Source organism: Mesocricetus auratus, unplaced genomic scaffold (assembly GCF_017639785.1).
Source record: "Mesocricetus auratus isolate SY011 unplaced genomic scaffold, BCM_Maur_2.0 Super-Scaffold_100010, whole genome shotgun sequence".
Classification (NCBI taxonomy): Eukaryota; Metazoa; Chordata; class Mammalia; order Rodentia; family Cricetidae; genus Mesocricetus; species Mesocricetus auratus.
This window is the reverse complement of record NW_024429194.1, coordinates 7,166,880-7,189,503: the sequence shown is the minus strand read 5'-3', so window position 1 is coordinate 7,189,503 and position 22,624 is coordinate 7,166,880. Positions and strand designations below refer to the sequence as shown.

Sequence of the window (22,624 nt, the reverse complement as noted above, 5' to 3'; positions counted from 1 at the left end):
ACACACACTCACTCTCACATACATGCTCCCTTTCCACACACACACACAAACACACTCACACACACTCACTCTCACATACATGCTCCCTTTCCACACACACACACAAACACACTCACACACACTCACTCTCACATACATGCTCCCTTTCCACACACACACACAAACACACTCACACACACAAACACACTCACACACCACATTCTCTTGTACATACTCACTCTTATACATACATACACATACTCACTCAGTCTGGTTCTTTGTTCCCTCCTCTCTCTCTCTCTCTCTCTCTCTCTCTCTCTCTCCTACACACACACCACTCTCTCTTACACACTCACTCTTATACACACTCACAGTCTGTCTCTCACACACACAGACACACACAGAGACACACTCACACACACACTCACAGTCTGTCTCTCTCTCTCACACACACATACACACACATTCCCTCTCTCTGTCTGTGTGTGTGTGTGTGTGTGTGTGTGTGTGTGTGTGTGTGTGTGTTTGTGTGTTGGAGCGTCCAGTCCTCGGCTAGCGGTGCTGTTTCAGGTGGTTGTGGAATGGTCAGGAGGCAGCAGCCCAGCTAGAGGAAGTGGCCCTAGGAGTGGGCCTTGGGATAGCATTCCCCCGGGGCTCCAGCCTCTGTCTGCAGCGTGAGCAGCTGGTTCTCCCTCCTGCTGCTCTCTCCTGCCACGATGCCTTCCCCGCCCTGTGGGCTGTATCCTCTGAAGCCATGAGACAAAAACACGCCTTTCCTTCATTGACGGGTTTGTCAGGCTCCCCCCCCCCACAGCAACCAGAAAGGTCAGTGAACACAGTTTATGCCACCAGCAACCAAAGCACCGAGCGCACCACCTGTCTCCCGATACCCATGATCCTCCACACAGTTCGTCTCCCAACAGAATGCCTACTGCCGCCACCTCTGTTTTTAGATCCCAGTATGAAGCCAGAAGATCCATCCAGAACACAGATGATCTGGCAGTGTCCCCTCGATCATCCTTGATCTTGAGCCAAGGACGCTCACTCTTCTTTATTCCGGTCCCCACAGGTTTGTTATTTTGTAACAGTTGTTTGTAGTCCTTAGTCTTATCTAAACAGTGAGTGGTAGAGGCCTCCATTGTTGCTTATTTTATGTAATTCCCTTATTATACGAGTAAGCAGGATAAAAATACCTATCCCCAGAGATAGCCTGTATCCCAGAATGCCTTCTGTTCACCTCTTATAAAATAGGGACTCGTTCTGTTTGGATCATTTTGACCTGCTTTTTCTTCTTTTGAGTCAGGATTTTATTATATACCCCAGGCTGATCTTGAACTCAATATGTAGCCCTCTAACCCGGGCTTAGAGCTGAAGATCTTGTCTCAGACCCCTCGGTGTTGGAACTATAGCCTGTGCCAACATGACACAGCTTTGTCTCAGTGAATTTATGGAGTGCAAATCCCTCCTCTTCCACAAGCCACCCATCCATCCGCAGGGGAAGGCCTCTGTCTAGATGAGCTTCAGGACTCTGGCCAGATCCAAGTGGCCAACAGCCAGGCCTGTTCTGAAAAGTACCCCCTGCTGGAATTCAGTGTACCTGTGACTGTGCAATAGGCCCGACGAATTTATCCCGATGACCTGCTGCGGTGAAGTGAAAAACCTACTCACTGGAACTCAGGGAGCCTCTGCCCGACAGGCCACAAGCCTGTGTCTCCTGAAGTCAAAGCCTCTCTCACAGACCCAGAGCCGTTCCCAAGAGTGTCAGCATCAAAGGGAACAAGACAAGAGTCACCATCCAAAGCATACCCTGCAGTCCAGAAGACACCCTGGGGACCGCGTCTTTGCTCTGATCGTCACCGGCCCACGGCAGTCAGCCTGGACCCTCTAACACTAAAGCTCTCATCCTCTTCTCCCAACCCCCTTCCTCTGTCGCCCTCTAGAACACCTAACCCAGATGGGTTCTTTCACCCTGTGTAAAGCGTTTTAAAGACACTTCTCAATTCTCAACCACAGCGTGAGATGTCTCACAGGACGGGCAATTGCATGAGGCGTCTTAAAATCTCAACCGCCCAAGCAAGGTAGGGCGGGCTTCAAGGTTAACAGAGGCCAGGTCAGGAAGTTCATCCAGGGTTCAGGTCAGGGAGCTACAGCCCCAAGGGCGGCAGCCAAGAGTGGGGTTTGCTGCTGGCGAGGCACCAGCTTGCCCTGGCAGCACCCATTGGGTAAGGCAGGAAGGCCTCAAGCCTGGGGCCTGGGCTCCACAGCAAGTGCGACGCTTGACCTGGGCTGTGTAGTGAGACCACGCCTAAAACTTAACAAAAAAACAGAAGACACGAGACTGTAGGGAATCAAACCCCAAGTCACTGTCAGACCTATCAGCCCCTGAAAGTCAAACAAAAACAAACACAGTCTAGCCTACCAAGAAGACTTAACGATGCTTTTGGTTAAAAAAAAATTATTATTGGAGAGAGAGAGAGGGAGAGACAGAGAGAGTCTGTGTGTGTGTGTGTGTGTGTGTCTGTGTGTGTGCCATAGTTCACACTTGTGGGTCAACTTTTAGAATTCAAAAGTTCTCACCTGAGTTTGAGCCCTGGAATCCACTGTGGATTCCAGGGCTCAAACTCAGGTGGTCAGGTTTGTATAACACATACTCTTACCCATTGAGTCCTCTTTGTTTTTTTTTTAACTTTGACCACTGAAGTTTAATATATTCAAATTTAAACAGAGATTTGTAAAATATATATTCATCTTAAAACAACAATAATAAATTACATTATGTTCCCTATAACCTCTTTTATTTTTCCCCAATATATTTTTTATTTAAATTAGAAACATGAATGCTTCACATGTCAATCCCAGCTCCCTCTCCTTCCCCTCCTCCCTTGCCCCAGCCCCCCACATAATCCCCGCATCATTACCCAGGAAGGGTGAGGCCCTCTAAGGGGGATCTCCAGAGTCTGTCACTTCATCTGGGGTAGGGCCTAGGCCCTCCCTCACGTACCCAGGCCCAGAGAGGTTCCCTCCATATGGAATGGGCTCCCAAAGTTCATTTGTATGCCATGGTAAACACTGATCTACTACCCAAGGCCCCAGAGATTGCAGAGGCCTCCTCACTGACACCCCATTCAGGGGGGTCGGTATCAGTCCCATGCTGGCCTCTCAGCCATCAGTCTTGGGTCCAAGAGCTCCCCCTTGTCAGGTCTCTGTGGGTTTCACCAGCACCATCTTGACCCCTTTGCTCATCACTCCTCCCTCTCTGTCACTAGGTTCCAGGAGTGCAGTTCAGTGTTTAGCTGTGAGTGTCTGCCTCTCCTTCCATTCCATCAGTTACTGGATGAAGGTTCTAGGATGGCATACAAGGTAGTCAGTCGTCAATCTCATTATCAGGGATGGGAAATTAAGGTAGTCTCTCCACTATTGCTTAGTTTGCCAGTTGGTGTCATCCTTGTAGATCTCTGGAAATCCCACTAGTGTTATCTCTCTCCTCAAACCTCAATGACTCCCTCATCCTGCTATCCCAGCTGACCTTTAGTGAATCTCTCTTCTTGCGGAAGTCAGGGTCCTGACTGTGACTTCTACGCATGATGAGTGGGGAGAGGCACCCCTTGCTTGGCATCCTGACTTCACAGGAACATCAGCTGTCCTCACAGACTGAGGAGGCTCCTAAGGGAGACGCCTCGGCATGGGTTGCACAGCCCAGTCACCGGGGAGTGACTCTGTTGCTCCAGCCCCAAGCTCTGGCTCACGCTAGAGAAGATGGTGTGACACACTAGAGGAAAAATCAGATGGACGCTGGACCCAGCCAAGTTCTGGCCTTCTTATGAAACTTAGAGAAAGTGACCGGTTTCCTATTGCCGCTGGCGGGGGTGGGGGGGTGCCTCCATGGTGTTGGCTGGTACTAAACTTTTCTATCTGAGGGTTCAGGGGAAAAGACACTCACACTCTCCCTCGATGGTTCCCTTCTTTATTCCCTACTCTTCTGTGTTCTTTCCATGTTCCTTCATGACCAGTTCAAGGGAAAAAAGGCATCCCAAGTCAAAATTTTAAGGCCTATGTGACAGCAAGAAGGCCCAGCCTCTTCTGATGGACTGAACTGGACTGACTGGACTGAGCTTGGGCCACAAACAGCCATACAGAGATACATTTATTGTTACGTAAAGTATTTCCCCATATCAAGGTCCCTAATCTAATTCACACATCTTACTGAAGGAGAGCGTCCCAGCCTCTATAACTCAAGTCCTTTATTGTGTATGGTGTGTAATACACAGTAATACAAGGGTCTTAGGCGCGCCAGAAATGTCTTGTGGCCACAGTCATGGGATGGCCTCAAGGCCCCCTCAGCAAAACAGTGATTGTTTTCCACAAGGATTCTTCAAGGTCAAGGTACTTATAAAACACAGCTGTTCATTCTAATATCCATCCCATACAGCGATTCGGCTAACTTCCTACAGAATACAGGCGAAAGTGCCTTGTTTCAGTTAATGATGTACACTGAAACTTGTGGCTGTGCTTTTCAGCATTGAGACTAAAGGACTTTGAGCCAGCCTGGCTCCTGAGCCTGTCCTGGAACTCGCTCTGCACACAAGGCTGGCCTTGAACTCACAAAGGCCTGCCTGCCTTAGTCTGCCCAGTGCTGGGATTAAAGGCGTGTACCACCACTGCCCAGCCTCAACTGTTTCTCTTAATTCTAACTTGAGCTATGATCTAGGCACATCCCTAAGTGAAACGCATAGGCCCCTCATATTTATTTTGACCCATCAAGTACAGCTTAGAGAGGAATCATTTTTTTAAATAGTAATCTACAAGAAAAATGCCCGGTAGAGTGGGATGTTTCCATGAGACAAACACACTACTTTACAGGCAGTGGGGATCTCCCCACACCCAATTTAACCATTTGCCGGATACCAGAGAAAGATGGCAGCAGCAAACATGTAAGGGCACAGCAGAAGGTATTCCAGGGTCTGTGGTCTCAGGGCCTCGCCGAACCGAGATGTACCCATTAGTCACTCTTCCTGGTGGGCTGGCTGACACCTTGAACTTCAGCTGCCACCTGATGCTCCTCTGACAAGGCCAAGTGTGTCAGCCAACGTCGCTCGTGAAAAAAAAAAATACCTGAGACAACCAGTTTTCAGAGGAGAGTCTGAGAGCTGGAGAGCAGGCTTGAGGCTGAGAAAGAAGGCTGAGAAAGAACACTGCTGCTCTTCAGAGGACCCAGGCTTGGTTCCAGCACCCATGACGGGTGGTTTACAACTAACTCAAGTTCCAGGAGATAGGACACCCCTTCCGAACTCCATGGGCACCGGGAGCTCACATGGTACACACACATACATGCAGCCAAAACACTCAAACACATAAAACAAATTTTTTAAAAAAGGTTTATTTTGGCTCACAAACTCAGAAGATTTGGTCCATAGGTCACTTGTCCCACTGCTTTGGGGACCATGGTGACTCAGGGATTTATGGCGGAGTCTTCTGCTCCGTTCCTGGCAACCAGGAAGTGAAAAGAGGAAGGTGAAGATGAAGAAAGGCCCCTCTTCTGTCTTCAGGGTCACATCCCCCAGGAACCTAAATCCCTGCCACAAGTCCTCACATCCTAAAGAGCCACCTCCTCCCAACGGCAGGAAGCCAGGGACCAACTCCTCACCAGATGGGCCTTTGGAGGACTCTTCAAATCCAAAAATGAATGACTAGGTGGGGTTGTGTGTTTCTGTAAAGGTGAGTGAGGTTAAACGAAAGTGATGCCGTCCCAGAGGCCCGTTCCCCTAAAGGCAAGAACTGTGGGTCAGAATCTCAGGGTACACCCGGAAAGGGCTGTGCAGAGGGCTGCTTTGTAGGGTGGGTTTCCTCTAGATGAAGGAAAAGTTTTTTGTTTTGTTTTTTTCTGTTTCAGACAGATCTCTCTGTGGAACCCTGGCTGTCCTGTCTGTATAGCAGGCTGGCCTCTCACTCTGTACAACAAGCTGCCCCCAAACTCAGAACGGGGAGGAGTAAACAGCTGATACTTAAGGCTGCCCATTTGTCTACAGCAACAAAGGATCTAAAGTTTGTAAACTTATTTGTAACTCACTACATCCGCGATCAGAAGACCTCATCTCAACCCCAACTGCAGCAGCACACAAGTTGACAGCTTCCCTACAAGCGACTTTCAATGCTTACAGATCCCTATGTGTCCCAGCTAATGGAAAATTCTCACGTGTGTTAGAACTTGTCTTTGCTTTGGTTGGAACTGGCTGGGTATCTTTTGCCTGCTTTTAGATGAGACTACTTCATTTTGCTTGTTAGTTTGGAGGAGTAGTGTTCACTCATTTGGCAAATGTTCCTTCCGCTTTTTGCTTTCAGTACATTTTGTTTTCTTTTATCATGGAGGATTTAGGTTCATATATGTTCAAACTCCTTTCTTCTATGATATATGTGGTTAAAAAGGCATTTCCCCACCCCCAGTCAGAAGGTTCACAGGGAGTTTTCCTCTGGTTTGCTGATTCTATAATTTAGTTGTGTTTCTTAATCTGACCTATATTTATTTTGATGGTATACTAGTTGGATATACACTGATTTTTTTCCCTTTCAAATAGCAAACTTTTACTGTACAGTATTCTGGGGGGAAATCCACTCAACAGTTATTTTCAAGGTTCTTACCCACTAGGATCTGACTTTAGGTTGTTGTGGTTCATTGTTATCTTTCCCCGTCATTAATGCCATTGTCTTGTAATTGCTATACCAACTATCTATTTAGCTACCTAACAGGGCAAATCTTCCTTTCGTCCTTTGCATTTAAGACTCTCCTATGTCCATTCCACTCAGTGAGTTTTGATTTGCTATATTCTCCCAAATTATTCATTGAGACTTCAGTTAAAATTACATTGTCTACTACATTTTTCTAATGAGAGAAAGACAGTGTCTCTTTATTCAAACCTATTTATTATAAACCCCTCAAGGACTCTTGCTTGGCATTTTATACTATGACTGCTGTGAATGATGCCCATTTTCCACTCTGATTTTTAATTATTAAAGCACATGAAAGCTATTGATTCGGGAATATTAGTCTGAGTATCGCCACTTTGTGGAGTTTTCCTATTGATCACAACAGGATCTCCATCCCCTCTTCCCTTCCTCCTTCCCTGTTTTCCTTTGTATTTTTATTGTATTTTTGAGACACTGGGTAGCCTGGAACTCACTATGTAGACCAGGCTGGCCTCAAATTCACAGGTCCACCTGCCTCTTCCTCTGGGTGCTGGGATTAAAGGCGTGTGCCACCACGACTAGTCTTCTGCTATTTTGGAAACACCGAAGACAATAACTAGATTATCATCATGTATAGCCAATATGATTACATCGTATCCTCATTACAAATGCTTCCATTAGAGGTTAAAAACTGTGTATTCAGTTATTTTGTTTAAGTTCAACCCTCTGTTTCCCAGCAACACAGAATGTCTACATTGTGGCTTTCTATGAGAGGACATAACTTTGGTAGGTTGCAGTCCCATTGTCATCGGTGGCATTGGAAGTGGTAAGCCTGACAGGAGTAAGTCAATAGGATAACTCTCATCCTTGGTTCAAACCAGAGCACCAGACCATTGGACAGCTCTATAGAATTTGCCTTCTCACCTTGATTTCCATTAAAATGATATTCTTAAACCACCTGTAAAGTCTGTGGTTACCCTTGTTTTGTTAATGATATTGTCAGGGTATTGCCTATGATAACGCTAACTTTGTTAGACTTTTTTTTTATTGCCACGCCACATGAAGGCTGTTTATTTCAGGCGACAAAATCTGGGAATTGAGTTTCCTTTTCCTCTCCCATCGCCGAGGAAACTCCGAGCAAACCTGGCCGCTCAACCAGAGCAGGCATCTAATGCCCTCAGAGCTGATACAGTGTTCCTTCCGTGGTTCTCATTCCTCTTCCCTGGCTCTCCTCTTACCATTAATACTTTCTGTAGGTCGTTCTGAACCCCTTTTGGGTAGAAGGCCAAGTGTATAGGGTATTTTCTTTGCTACTGTCTCATGGCTGTCACTATTGCAAAGGAGCCTGTGACAGGTGTCCCTAAGGAGGGTCAGTGGTGCCCACTGGAAGGTGGTAGCAGTTGGCCTACTCTAACTTACCAGCGAGATTGCCACGCAAGGGTCTAGGGCCAGGGCTAGAGGGGGTGTGTCCTTTTCCAATGAGGAGACCTACAATCAGCCCCTAAGACTGCCTTTGCTTCTTGAGCCGATGTAAATTTTCCATTTTAATGCTTACTAATACTTCATATTTTAAAGATACTTTGAATCAATAGAGAACAGGGCGGTGGTTGCCAGAGTGGCATGGGGGATGAGAGTTGTTCACCAGTACAAAGACTTATTGGCATGGGTTAAGTTCTAGAACTCTGCTAGACAATGCCTCAAACTAAGAGTGAGGCATTGGCCAGCCACTTCAAATTCGCCGAGGGTAGGTCTGTCACCAGACGTTCTTGTCACAGCAACGACAGCAATTAGAGCAAAGGGACACAGAGTAACTCCTGGAAGGTTATGACATCACACGTGAATGAAGCTGTCCGGACCTGTCTAGCTATCTTGTGGGGTAGGGCCAGCTCTGTGTATCAACTAAGCCTCCACAGGCCATTTAAAACATGGCAAGACTTCTGAACCAAGTTACCAGCCAGTCCAGAACTGGGTCTTTGGTCTTCAAGACACCAGAGAACAGGAGTCAGGAACCCAGTTACCAGGAGATAGTGCAAGTCCTTTTCCACCAAAGCAGTGATGTCATAATGGCGTCAATGACTGTTCAGACTTAGGCCTCTGAGAAGCCTGGTTTAGAGTTCTGTCTCAGCTTTTTATGATCAAAGATTAGTGTAATGATCCCTACAAACCGGAAACAGCGTTGGTGTGTGGATCTCTGTAGCGTTCCTAGTACAGAGGATAGCAAAGTCATGTGGCGCATTCCAACCCTTTGTTTCCAGAGTTTCTTATCAAAACCCCTAAAGACAAGCGGACGCCAGAGAATACATGGGACGAGACCTTCCTACCGCCCTTCAGGTGTGTAACCCTGCAGAGTGAGTGCCTGCATTTCCAATGTTGCTGCAAATACCCAACGAGCAAGACTTTCAAATGTGAATTTAAAAAAAAGAAAGATCGAAAAATGAGATAGCAGGACTTTCTGATTCCACTCAAGGAATTTCTAATTTCCCCCCTTTTTCCAATAAAAAAACATGGCCACTCCTTGCTTTGCTTCTCTCGGGTAAAAAGCGGGCTTCCGTGTTTCTGATACACAAGCAGAGTCATTCGGGGAGGACACATTTGCCTTATTTGATTTTTTTTCCTCTTGTATATTAAAAAGAATTCGGCTATTAACATGTGTGATGTTCTCAGAATATATGATCATTTTAATTCTTCAATGCTTGCTTCCAGTTTCTCCACAAGGGCACCAGAAAATTCGCCCACCTTTTCCTCTTTCTTGTAGAACTGGAAAGTTGGGAGGCAAAAGACGTCCCGGTCTTGGACTAGCTGCTCACAGTCGTCAGCGTCCACTTCCAGGAACACCACGTCCTCGTGCTTCAAAGACAAGGAATGGAAGTGTGGCCGGATGGCTCTGCAAGGCCTACACCAAGAGGCTGAGAAGTCCACAGCCACCAGCTTCTCCCCGGCCTCTCTGAGCACCTCCTCAAAATCCTCCTTGCCTATGATCACTCTCACCATGTCTTCCTCGGGAAGTTCTACTTCCTCTTCAAGGTATGAGATGTCGCCCTCCTTGGGCATCGTGTCTTCGGAGGACTTGATAATGTGAGCTTTCTGGGACTTGATGGTGTCTTCTGAGGACTTCGGAATGACTGTCTCCTTGGTCCGGATGGTGTCTTTTAAGGACTTGGACGCTTTACCTTCCTTGGACTGTGGGGGCTTGGAGGTAACATTCCTCTTGAATAGGATACTGTCTTTTAAAGGCTTGAGGATTTTAAGATCTTTGGACAGGGCGGTGTCCTGTGAGGATCTGGGGGACTCACTTGCCTCGAATAGGATACTGTCTTTTAAGGGTTTGTGAATTTTAACATCTCTGAAACGGATGTTATCCTGTGAGGGTTTGGTGGTGTCGTTCTCATTGGACCAGATACTGTCATTTAAGGGCTTGGGGATTTTAACATCTTGGAACTGGATGTTGTCCTGTGAGGACTTGGGTATGTCACTGTCCTTAGATGAGATGTCTTTTAAGGGCTCATGGATTTCAACATCTTTGGACTGGATGTTGTCCTGTGAGGACTTGGGGATATCACTCTCCTTGGATGAGATGTCTTCTAAGGTCTCATGGATTTTAACATCTTTTGACAGGATACTATCCTGTGAAGACTTTGGGATGTCATTCTCCTTGAATAGGATGGTGTCTGGTGAGGACTTGGGTATGTCACTGTCCTTGAACGGGATGGTGTCCTGTGGGGACTTGGGAATGTCACCCTCCTTGAATAGCATGGTGTCCTGTGAGGACTTGGGGATGTCACTCACCTTGGATGAGATGCTGCTGTCTTTTAAGGGCTTGTGGATTTTAACATCTTTGGAGCGGATGGTGTCCTGTGGGGACTTGGGGATGTTACTGTCCTTGGGCCAGATGCTGGTCTTTAAGGGCTTGTAGATTTTACCATCTTTGGACATGTTGGTGTCCTGTGAGGACTTGGGGATGTCATTTCCCCTGAATACGATGGTGACCTGTGAGACCTTGGGGATGTTACCCCCCTTGGATAGGATGGTGTCTTCTGAGGACTCGGGGATGTTCTCTGATGTATTGGGCGTGCTGGCCTCGTCGTTTCCTGCAGCCATGTGAGTAGTCTCCTGTTTGGGATGGGTAGTTTTTGCCAAGGATTTGGGCGTGTTGCTAGACTTGGTCTGCGAGGGGTGGCCTGGGGTCTTAGAAATATTTTTCTGTTTCGGATTATTAGCTTTGGCTGAGGGCTTCGAGGTGTCACCCTGTTTCCCCTGAGTGTTTTTTGCTGAGGACTTGGGGCTATCGCCATGTTTAGGGTAGGTGGTGTTTTCTGAGAAACTGGGGCTGTCACTAACCGGCTGTAGGATCTCAGACTCCTCTGTGGACACATGTGTGCTGCTGGACATGGGGACGATGACCTTCTCCTTGGCCAGGGCTGTGTCCAATAACCCTGGGGTCAGAATAACCTCATTTTGGGATAGAATCTGAAATGGATTTTCTAAACGGAAATAAATAAATAAATAAATAGAGATGCAAAAGAAGAAAGAGAAGACTGAATATCTATACCAAGGAAGACTTATCCTCAGAGATGGTGAATGAATCTGATGATTAATGTGTAAATCTGAGTAGCTTCATTCATCAGGGATGGCTACACGGGTCTCTGTGCACCCCTTACTTTAACAACAACAACTTTTCCTTTCTCGGGTTAACCCAGCCACCTGCTCCCCAAGTTTACGGACCCTGAAGGCAGCCCTCCCCCTTCCCTTCTTACCCCTGATGTCGCTGTCATCTGTTCCTCCTTGGTTGCTTGGCCTCGTGGCTGACTCCTCAGGGCTTCCTGCTTGAACACTGCTCTTGTCCAACCCCTTGTCTTCATTCATTTTTATTGGCGGGGGGGGGGGGTCCTTCTTAGATTTTTCTTCTCTAACCAAACTAAGAACAAAGTGTACTAACCACTTAACACCGGGACAGCACTCGGCAGCCGGTGCGCCCAACCAACACTCCAACAGTGGCCCATGGAGGCTTCATGGCAGCCTCAGTGCCAGTGGTCATACTGTGTGAGGCTGCGGGTACATAAACAGGCATTATTTCCTCAAGTACAGCCAGCCACTGAGGTAAGGTCCATTGTGATCAGCACCTTACAGAGGGGGGGAAACTGAGCCCTAGAGAAGTTATATGGCCAGGATAGGTCAGGGTTCAAAGGTCAAGGTTTAACGCCTACTCTTTGCCAAAGAGCCTGTCTATGCCAGGAGCATAAACCAACTTTCTTTTTTTTTTATTTTTCTTTTATCTATTTACTTTGGTTGCTCAAGACAGGGTTTCTCTGTATTGTTTTGGAGGCTGTCCTGGAACTTGCTCTGTAGACCAGGCTGGCCTCAAACTCACAGGGATCCACCTGCCTCTGCCTCCTGAGTGCTGGGATTAAAGGCTCAAGCCGCCAACACCCGGCTAAACCAACTTTCTTATAATTTTCCCCCAGGATTATTCTCTAGCACCAGGCTTCTCTTTATGACTCATTAATTATGCTAGCTCCTTTCTCCAATACTGTAACCAAACAACCGAAGCTATGTACTTTTCAAAGACATGAGATTTATTTAGTTCATAGTTCTGGAGGGTTAAGGGAGTGGCAACATCATCTGTCTGGCTCTCATGAAGGAGGCTTCTTGGCAGATGGATACAAAGTCCCAAGAATGAGGTAAGCACAAACAAGAAAATCACACGTCAACACTGGAAGCCAGAGCGTGAAGACGAGCTAGAGCTATACCTATTCTTTGTCTTAGGGTTACCATTGCTGCGAGCAAAAGCTTGAACAAAAGCAACTCGGGGGTGGAAAGGAATCCCTTGGCTAGCATATCATGGGTCACAGTCCACTGAGGGAAGCCGAAGCAGGGACTCAAAGCCTGTAGGGGCCTGGAGGCAGGAGCTGATGCAGAGGCCGTGGAGGGATGCTGCTTACTGGCCTGCTCCTTGTGGTTTGTTCAGCCTGCTTTCCTGTAGAACCCAGGACCAGCAGCCCAGGGGTAGCACCACCCACCATGGTCTGGGCCCTCCCACATCAGTCACTAAGAAAATACCCAACAAGACAGGCTTATCCACAGCCAGGTCTCATCCAGGCAATTTCTCAGTTGGGGATCCCCACTCTGAGATGACTCCAGCTAGCATGTTCTCCTCACAAGAACTAACAAGATCATGGCAACCACCTTCATCCCTCCCTGAAGGAAGAACCCAAAAGACCTATAGACCGCCTCTTGACATTCCTACACTGGAACCAAGCTTCCAGTTTAGGAACAAGCCACAGTGCTCACTGTAACTGTCTCCTAGGCATCTTCTCTGAGAACACCACATTGTAGCAGATCTGCATCTCCTGCCAGACAGCCTCTTCCTGTCCCCAAGAGCCCTGCTTAATTCTCCCTCTTTCCTGAAGAGCAAGCTATACTGCTGAGCTCCACACCAGCCTGTGGGAAGGTAATGTGACTGCAGTCATGCATTCGTGAGGTACACATGGCTGACTCAGCTGGGACTAGCCACAAGGAAGTTGCATCCAAGGAAAAGTTTTAAACTTAATCTTATGTATATGAGTATTTTGCCTGCATGTATGTATGTATATATGTCTATACACCACTTGCTTGCCTTGTGACCACAGAGGCCAGAAGAGGGCATCAGATCCCCTGAAACTGGAGCTTCAGACAGTTGTGAGCTGCCGTGTGGGTGCTGAGAATCAAATCTGGGTCCCCTGGAAGAGCAGTCGGTGCTTTTAACCACTGTGTGATCTCTCCAGCTCAAGTTTTACATTCTTGACATATGCTTCTTTTTTTTAATGCAAATTTTCATGTTTCTTTCACTATACTATAAGAAGTCAAAACTAAGACGGTTGTCTAAACAGTGGCATGCCCATGCTGTCTATAAAAGATTTGAAACATCTACTAGTGGTGATTTCATTGTCTGGGCTTTGATATGGGACATATTCAAAGAAGGCAGGAAGTAATGCTGGTATCGGTAAACTCGTTTTAAATAGAACATACTTTATCTCTTCTCTGACAATTTCAGACAACATGCCTCGCTCATGTCCACCCCCAATACCTCCCCCTCTCCCTCCCCAGGCATCCTCAACATGGTTCTCCCCTCACTTCATGACTTCTTTTTTTGCAGCCTACCGAGTCGAGCTAGCATTGCCTGTTGGAACACTGACTGGTCTTGCTGGCTTGATCTTACAGGTGACCACTGACTGCTGCTGTGGTTTGTCAGTGCAGCAGCCGCGTCATGTGGGGACGATGGCATCGAGCAGCAGGTCCCCCCCCCCGCCTCTTTCACTCTCTCTGCTCTCCCTTCTAGGATGATCTACGGGGCCTCCTGGGGAGGGCTGAGGGCAACTCACACGGTTGCAGCTGTCATAAAAGGGATGTCTGTGAGCCTTGATCCTTGTAGCATAAACTTCATCCCTGGGATGTGGGCTTTACAGGGAGTGGCCTATGGCCTTATGATGTAGATGAGACGTCCCCGCTGAGAGGAAGAAGTGGGAACATCTCCCCTTCCATGTTGTGAGGAAGCCAGCAGGCAGGCGCGTATCCCAGCCTCTCCCTTCTGCGACTTGAAGCATCTGCATGGATGTCGGTTGCATGCCCTTGCTGGAGAGCTGCAAATGCTCCCATGCTCTGTCAGATGATGTGGGGTGGGGGACAGGGAGAGCCACACCCGGATGGATTCCACAGCCTACCCAGTCCTTGTCCCATCACAACGTGGGCCACCAACAGAGGGTGAGGGCATGCCTGAGATGGGGGTGGGGGGTGGGGGGAGGGGGCAGGCTCTGATCCCCTCTAGCACGCAGGGGAGGTGCCAAGCATCTGGCAGTCCTGCGCATACCTAAGTAGGGCTGAGAACACTTAGGCTGGTGGACCATGGAGGGCTAGAGAAAGCTGAGAAGCCAGGCTGGGGGGGGGGGGGAGGGATGAATGCAGCATGCCCCCCCCCAGTGAGAGACTGCTGGTGCTCCCCACATCCCCGCACCCTCTCACCCCCGCCAAGCAAATCCAGGCCACATCACAGGGGGAAGCAGCAGGAGGTGAGGGTGCCGGGCACAGTGCACCCTCATAGCTCTGTGCACCCCCACCTGCGTGGAAAGGAGAGGAACCTGAACACGAGGCTGATGCTACAGTGAGGAGAGCCTCGGGTGCTGAAATTCTACCAAAGGGCACATTTGATTTGGCCAGCCAGCTCCTCCCAAGCCGCCACTTAATCCCACTGAGGGAGAGGCTCGGAGGGAAAATTAGACCCATTTTGGAAAACATTTGAAGCCACATCACACCCGCCTGCTAGCGTCTTGGAGATCTCCTCGGTGTGTGAGGCTGGGCAGAGCTGTGCTGGTGGCGTCTCGTTTGCTCCTGCAGCTCGTGGGTCTCCAAGACACTTGGAATGTTGATAGCGCTGAAGAATTTCCACTCCGCTTTTCCTCAGCACAGGCTTGTCTCCCAGGTGTCGGGAAGCCTTGTGTGAGCCAGGGTGTGCCTTAGGAAGCAAACAACCAGCTATTTTAAGCATAGGATGGTTGAGGCAGTTATGAAACAGGATCTCACTGGGTCTCCAGACAGTACACAGCAGTGCAGAACAGACCTACCCGCCCATGGGGCTGCAGCCTCCAAGATCCCGGGGAGGCAGGGAGGCAGGGAGGCAGGGAAGAGTCACTGCCGCCGCCAAGGCTGGCTTCAAGAACTTTTCTGCTGCAGACACAATCCCAGGGTGAGCCTCTGGATTTCTTCTCAGCTCAAAGTTAGAGGTGAATATTGGCTTCTGCACATTCCTCCCTACTGGGCTCCTGCGGGAACGAGCACAGCTCACCACTGCGAGAATCTTAAGTTGTGCACAGAGCCCCAGCTGCAAGGGGCCGTAACTCCACAGCATTGAGCAGCCTGCTAGCAGGAAGCCAGGATTGGCACTGGGAAGTCTCTTCTGTCTCTGCAATGGGAGTGCTGTGGGCTGGTCCTGAATACACTAAGCTGGCATCAATTGCGCTTGATTCACAAAACGTTACCGACTCCTGCGAGAGGAACTAGAAAGCTGGAAAGAAAATAAAACCGACCCATTTTGTCTGTAGTGGTTATGTTTCCCACGGCTTTGACAAAAGGCCTGTCAGAAAGAGCCTTGGGGGTCAAGGTGTGTGTCGGCTCGAGGTTTCAGAGGCTGTGAGTTGTCGTGGCAGCGGGAGCCCACGGCAGCGTCATGTTCGTGTGAGCAGAGAGCAGGACTGGACACAGGCATGGACCATAACCACCACAGCAGCCTGACCTCATCTCCTATAGTTTCATAACCCACCAGATGCTGCCGTCGGCTGGGGACCGGATTTCTAAAGAGAAGCCTTTGGGGACCACTTCAGACCCAGCCCGTCTGTCCATTCCCATTCTCAGAGCTCATGGCTGTCAGTAGTATGACAAATACTGCCTTTTGCTATATGCGCATAGGCATTTTTCTTTAAAAGGTGTAGTCCATGTGTGTTGTGGACACACGCGTCACAGCCGGGGTATCACCGCCATCAGAGGACGACTTTCAAGAGCCACTTCTCTCCCCCAAGCAGCTTGTGGGTCTCAGGGATCACGCCTAGGTCCTCAGGCTTGGCAGCAAGCTCCTTCACCCACCAAGTCATTTCGCGGGTCTGACTACAGATAGAATCTAATGGGAACTTTTGTTTTTAAGAGTGACTTCACTTTTAGTTATGGAGGGGGGTTACATGTGTGAGTGTGGGTACCCGCAGAGTTCAGAAGAGGACACCTGGCCCCCTAGAGCTGGAGTGAGAGGTGTGTAGCTGGGAGCCTAACCCGGGTCCTCTGTGAGCTTTTAAACACTGAGCCCCTCTAGCAAAAATTTTCCTAACATCTGCTTTATTATCCTTTTTGCTTAAGAAGTGTCCTGGTGTTCGTTCACAGCAGGAGGCCCAAGAACCAACCCTCGCCTCTTGGCTTCGTCCTCTTCGACCATTCCCTGCCCTTCGAGGACCGGGAATTCACCGCAGTACCGGCTTTTACTCCCCATTGCACTAGGACTTAAACAATCGGCTTGGAAAGCACGAATTAGCCAGTCGCCTCTCGGTTGGGTTTGATGTTTCTCATGTTCAGATGAGTCTTGGGGAGGAAGACCAGAGGTAGAGGGCTGTCTTCATCCTCTTATTATAAATTAATATATCTGGGGATCATACTACCAACAAGCCTGAGGTCTAATGAGTTTGAACTTGAGCATCTGGCTGAGGGGTTATTGCTCAGTTTCTCTGTTGAATGGTTAATTCCTTCCCCTCTCTCCTTACTACATAGGAAAGGGGGAATGGGAAGGGAGGGAGGGAGGAAGGGGGGAGGAGCTAGGAAGAGAGATCACTTCACAGCCATGCTCAAGAGAAATATCCTATATAAATCACTTACAATTCTTCAATTTGGGGTTTTTTGTTCTTTTTTCTTTTTTTTATTCAGTCGAGGTGAGCCTGGCAAAGTGCCTTAATTTCTTGGCACTGTAATAAAATACCTGTCGAAAGAAACTTAAAGATAGGAGGGAAGGGTTTGTTCATATCAAAGTTGATTCATGGATGTCCAGTTTTTATTTTGTTTTATAAGCTGCTGCTTTGTTGTTTCATTGTTCAGATTGCCCCAGCATTTGAGATCGTGTTTTGAATGACCCCTGCTTCCTTTGTCATGAATTTACCCTTGCAGATGTCCTGTGCTTTCTGCTTACAGGATTGTGAGTACTGACCATCAACATGGTGGGATCCGGAATCTTCTAAGGGTTTATCTCGATTAGGTTCATTCAGGTGAAAAGAGTTATGGGGGGATCCACCAGAGAAGACCAATCGTTTAAACCAATAGAAAGTCTTTATCAGCCAGCCCAGCGGGCGGCTGTACTGGCTGTCCAAGACTCTGGTGTAGGCCCACATCTTCCTCGGGGTGAGATTTTAGGCATAAAAACCATGTCCTGGGCTGGCACACTTCCGTTCAAGAGCAGGTAACCTGAAGTGGAGCTACAGAACCGAAAATCCAGGGTTAGCGCACTGAGAGACTTTTCCAGAACTGCGGGCTCTGAAGGGTTAGGTCTTCATTCTCATTTTGACAGGTAATGCTGTCTACATTTGAGTTTTGTGGCCCAAATGGTACTTTTATCATGGAGTTAGTGGACTGGAGTCCCGGACTAAATAAAACAGAGAAAGCAAGCTAACACCAGCATTCAACAACCCCTGCTCCCCAAATGCAGGCGACGTAACATGACCAGTTCAGTGTCCTCAGAACCTGCCGCCGTGACTGCACCCTTGAACCTGAGCCAAAACAAACGCTCCCCTCCTCCTATCCCTAAGTTTCTTTTGACAGGTATTTTATTACAGTGCCAAGAAATTAAGGCACTTTGCCAAGCTCCCCTCGTACAGCAGTTCCCAACCTGTGGGGCTCAACCACCAGAAAACACATATTTCCGGTGATCTTCGGAACAGACGCTGCTCAGTAGCAAAATTACAGTTATGGAGTAGCAAGGGAAATAAGTTTGTGGGGGGGGTCACCATGACATGAGCTGAATTGAAGGTTTGCGGTGTTAGAAAGGTTGAGGACCACTGATCTAGTCACTGTCCTGACTCCAGAATCCTGCTTTTCTATGTTCCTTTGGTCAGAGGGTAGCAGTTAGGGGCAGACTGAGGATGTGGGCTGCCACACCGAGCTGGACAATGCATTTGAATCAGCTACGAAAGGCAAATCTTAATCATTGGAGAGCAAGCAGGATATGTGGGAGATTCCCCCCAGACACGTGGTTGGGAGTGTTCGATAGTAATCCAGGCACCTGTGACCTACATCAAGCCAAACAGACACGGGCGAGAGCCAACTCCTCCGTCTCCATTTGACCAGTTTGTCCAGGAGTACTAAGTCTGCCACGTCCGCAGCCTACAGCCACCCTGAGAGAGTCACAGGTGCTTGTGGTGACTGAGCCTAGAGGTGGGGACTAAACAGCTCAGGCCTGTCTGTTCCAGCACAAGCAGGCTCTGGCTTCTAGAGCCTCCTCTTGGAGGGAGTCTGAAAACGTGACTCATCCAGCCGGGCACTCCACTGGGGCAAAGTTAGCAGTCGGGGTCCTGCTTTGACTCCTACTATATTGTTCAAAGCTCTCTTGCGTAGATATTCATTTACTGGGAAACCTGTAGCAGCTTCGGTAAGACCCAAATTATTTCCAAGTTTGTTGACGTTTTCCTACAAGCACGCTGTTTAAAAGATGGTAAACTCGAAGGCCTCCCGGTCATAGTTCCATCCAGCCAGTGCTCACCCCAGCCAAGGGAAACAACAGACTCCTTCCAACAGACGGTCCACTTTCAGGAACAGCGGCCCAGCCAAAGGGTAGAGCAGACCAACAAGCCCCATTTGCCACCTCTTAGTGCGGTAGCTGGGAATCTGATGTTCAGAGTCGCCATGCTGGACTTCCTGGGAAGGAACTTCATTTCATTCTCACAAGGAGGGCACCCAGCGGGCATCGGTGACCACAGTCAGGAACATAGGTGAATTTCACGGGTTTAACATGGGAAGCAGTTGGAGAAGACTCGGGTTCTGTCTTCTAAAGCTGGCTGTAAATACGGTCTTGTATCTAGCAACCGCCAGCTTCACCTGGATTGTCAACTTGACTAACCTCTGGAGGGGACTAAAACGCAAACTGCTGGGCACCACTGTGAGGGATTTTCTAGTTTGACCGTTTGAGATGGGAAGAGCAGCCCTGAGTCTAGGCTGCACTCTCTGGCGGCAGCCCACGTGAAAGGGCACAGGAGGAAGTTCTCCGCTTTTTGCTTTGCTTGCCCTTGCTCTGGATGGCAACTCCGCCTGGCCTGCTGCGGAGGCCTCACTTCGCTGGTATCAGGATCTAATGTTGGGACTCCAGCTTAGACTGAAGACCAGCGGAGACATCTTAACGTCGTTTATTAAACAACTACAGAATCCTTGGCCTTTCCATCAGGAGACAGCCATTGCTGGACTAGCCAGACCATAGCCTGTAAGCCATTCCAATACACCCTGTTTTAGGAGAGAGAGAGAGAGAGAGAGAGAGAGAGAGAGAGAGAGAGAGAGAGAGAGAGAGAGAGAGAGATTCTATCAAGATTCATTCTGTAATTCTATTCCTAGAGACTCCTAATACAAACCCTGAATAAAGAAAAGGAGCAGTCGGGCGTTGGTGGCACACACCTTTAATCCCAGCACTCGGGAGACAGAGGCAGGTGGATCTCTGTGAGTTCGAGGCCAGCCTGGTCTACAGAGTGAGTTCCAGGACAGCCTCCAAAACAATACCGAGAAACCCTGTCTCAGAAAAAAGAAAGAAAAAGAAAAGGCGAGAAATGAAGGAAACTAACTGCTCCCACAAGACTTTCACAAACCACACACAGAAGGCACAAAAACAGAAAAGCAAACATTTAAATAAAGTTTAAAATGCCACCAGCCAGGACATGGTTCCCAGTCCCTCAGCCCTCCCATCCAACCACTCTTAGTGAAATGGGAGTCATGCGGCCTGCCCAAGCATAAGCCTTGGTGGCTCTAGCCTGTGGCACGGTGTGACAACACAGATATTCAGTGACAATAGGATGGAAATGGCCGTCTCCTGTGAGTTCCTCTCTTCTTTCTTTTGACCCTCCAGGGTAATACTTCAGAAGGAGGGAGAGAATAAAACCATCATTTTAGGGCTGGACTGTTCGGGTTAAGATATCGCTATCTTTGGTAGTACGGTTTGAACTTAACTTAGATGCTAGCCTGCTGTCCCCAAATCTACAGGGTTAGAAGTGAGGGGAGAGAAGCAAATAGGGATTGTGGGTAGCCACGACAGGGGAGCTGCAGACAGCAATGGAGCCGATGGGACCCAGCCCAGAGGATGACAAAGCCACTCCAGGCCATCCTGGAGAGGCAAAGTCCAGGAGGGTTGTTCCCAGAATGCCTCTGGCGTCTGCTGTGCCTCCCCCTGCTGGATGCTGCCCTGTGCCTGGTATGTCTGGCACGGTGTGATCACCACAGGAAGGGATCCCACTGTATCTGCTACAGCGTGAGTGTCACCTGGGGGAATCCCACCCCTCACTGGGCAGTTTACTTGCGGATCGTAATGAGGATGATGCTTATAAGAGCAATGTCGGTTAGTTAGATCTATGATCCAATTAGACTTTGAGTTAGCCTAAGAGGCACAGGTGGTTAAGACAGTAAAGATGATTAGGGACATGGTTTAGGTTTTTCTGTCAATTGCTCCAATAAGAGACACAGAAAAGGGCAAAAGTAGGCTAGATGTCACCTTCCCCTTTGTTAGATGTGGGATTTAAGGGCGGAAAAGGAGAACAAGGAAGTCTCATACATTATAGACCTGTGAATTCCGTCAGTGGAAAAGCATGCTGATGATTCAAGAAATCAATTATGTCCCTACACCCAAGGTTAGACCTGAGCTCCTTGGTCATGTAGCCTACAGAATTAACCACAGGCCTCAGTGTGCTTCTTGAAAAAGCAAAGTTGGGAAAGGAAATTAAATGAGCCTATTGTGTGTAAAGAAAAATAGACGGTGAACTGACCACCGGTTTAAAGTGTCTCTAGAGTAGAATTAAGACGAGAATCACACCAACACTGCAAACAACTGCCTGCCTGTACAAGAGGAACAGGCTGAAACACACTTAGCTTGCTTTAAACTTTGTTAATCAGTAATAAAAGAACCATTGCTTTGGGGTGAAGACGTTATGGTGGGAAAATTAGTACAAAAAATATTTTAACACTTGTGGGCTTCTAGGGAAAACCTGTAACTTATGACCTTTTTTTGAGAGAGAGAGAGACAGAGAGACAGAGAGACAGAGAGACAGAGACAGAGACAGAGGAGACTTCAGAGGCAGAAGAATAACAGTGATTACAGGACCAAGCTGCTTAGCACAGAGCAGCAAAGACTAAAGCCGAGAAGGGCTGCTCTTCCCTGGTTCCATCGGGGCTTCCGCACCAGATGATTGAAAAGACTGAAATAAAAAGGACGTGACTGCTCCTAGGGATGGTGGGGAGAGAATTTATCGTAGATATGAGGGAGGGCGTAACCAGAGGCAGAGATGTCTGGGTGAGTTCAAAGTGAACACGACCCCGAGCCAGTCACGTGAGGAGACAGGGAGAGGAGAGAGAGCCAGGAGACCAAGAGGCCAGAAGGGTAAAAACAAACCACGCAGCCAATAGCTGGATTACCTAGGGAAGAGCTGCTGCGGCCAGCCCAGCCCAGCCCACTCCCCGAGCTGCAGAGGCTTAGGGTGGGGTGGAGATTACCAGCCATACTGTGTCTTAGGCTTTCTGTTGCTGCACTGAAACACCATGACCAAAAAGCAACGTGGGGAGGAAAGGGTTTGTTCGGCTCACGCTTCCACATCACTGTCCATCATTAAAGGAAGTCAGGACAGGAGCTCAGACAGGGCAGGGACCTGCAGGCGGGAGCTGATGCAGAGGCCGTGGAGGAAGGCTGCTTACTGGCTTGCTCCCCATGACTTGCTCAGCCTGCTTTCTTATAGAACCCAGGACCAGCAGCCCAGGGATGGCCCCATCCACCATGGGCTGGGCCGGCCTACATCAATAGCTAATTAAGATGTCTTACAGCTGGATCTCATGGGGGCGTTTCCTCAACTGAGGCTCCTCCTCTCTGATGACTCTCGCTGGTGTCAAGTTGACACAAAACCAGGCAGCACAAGTCACCTTGTCAACTTGACACACAAGCTATCACAGTTAAGCCACAACATCTCCTTTCTTATTTGTCCCCAAGGTCTCACATTAAAAACATAAATAACATTAAAAGTCCTGCAATCTTTACAAATTCAAACACATTACAATTTCAGTCTCTTTAAAACATCCAATCTCTCTAAAAATCCAAAACCTCTTGTGAAAGTTCCAAGTCTTTCAGCTGTGGATCCCATAAAAGTCCAATTAAAATTTAAAAAACCTCTTCAAGAAGGAAGAACAAGGGTACAGTCACAATCTGAACCAAGCAAAACCAAGCTCTAACCGT

General features: G+C 48.4%; 1 protein-coding gene and 1 long non-coding RNA gene across 4 annotated transcripts; one reads left to right on the top strand and one right to left on the bottom strand.

Moving 5' to 3' along the window:
* Positions 1-5,100: 5,100 nt before the first annotated feature.
* Txndc2 (thioredoxin domain containing 2) lies at positions 5,101-11,719 on the bottom strand. Of its 3 annotated transcripts, XM_040752935.1 has the most exons (3): positions 11,415-11,718; positions 10,999-11,141; positions 5,101-10,770 (listed from the first exon to the last, which is right to left on the bottom strand). In XM_040752935.1, exons 1-3 carry the CDS (start codon positions 11,521-11,523, stop codon positions 9,334-9,336), a joined length of 1,689 nt encoding a protein of 562 aa, XP_040608869.1. In that variant the 5' UTR covers positions 11,524-11,718; the 3' UTR covers positions 5,101-9,333. The 3 variants fall into 3 exon arrangements, with proteins under 3 accessions (XP_040608869.1, XP_040608868.1, XP_012973892.1); XM_040752934.1 differs by having other exon boundaries at positions 5,101-11,093; positions 11,415-11,719; XM_013118438.3 differs by having other exon boundaries at positions 5,112-11,141; positions 11,415-11,719.
* Positions 11,720-15,918: 4,199 nt separating this feature from the next.
* Positions 15,919-17,142, top strand: LOC121142719. Its single transcript, XR_005879761.1, has 2 exons — positions 15,919-16,428; positions 16,534-17,142. It is a non-coding gene; the product is annotated as an uncharacterized LOC121142719 (long non-coding RNA).
* Positions 17,143-22,624: the final 5,482 nt, after the last annotated feature.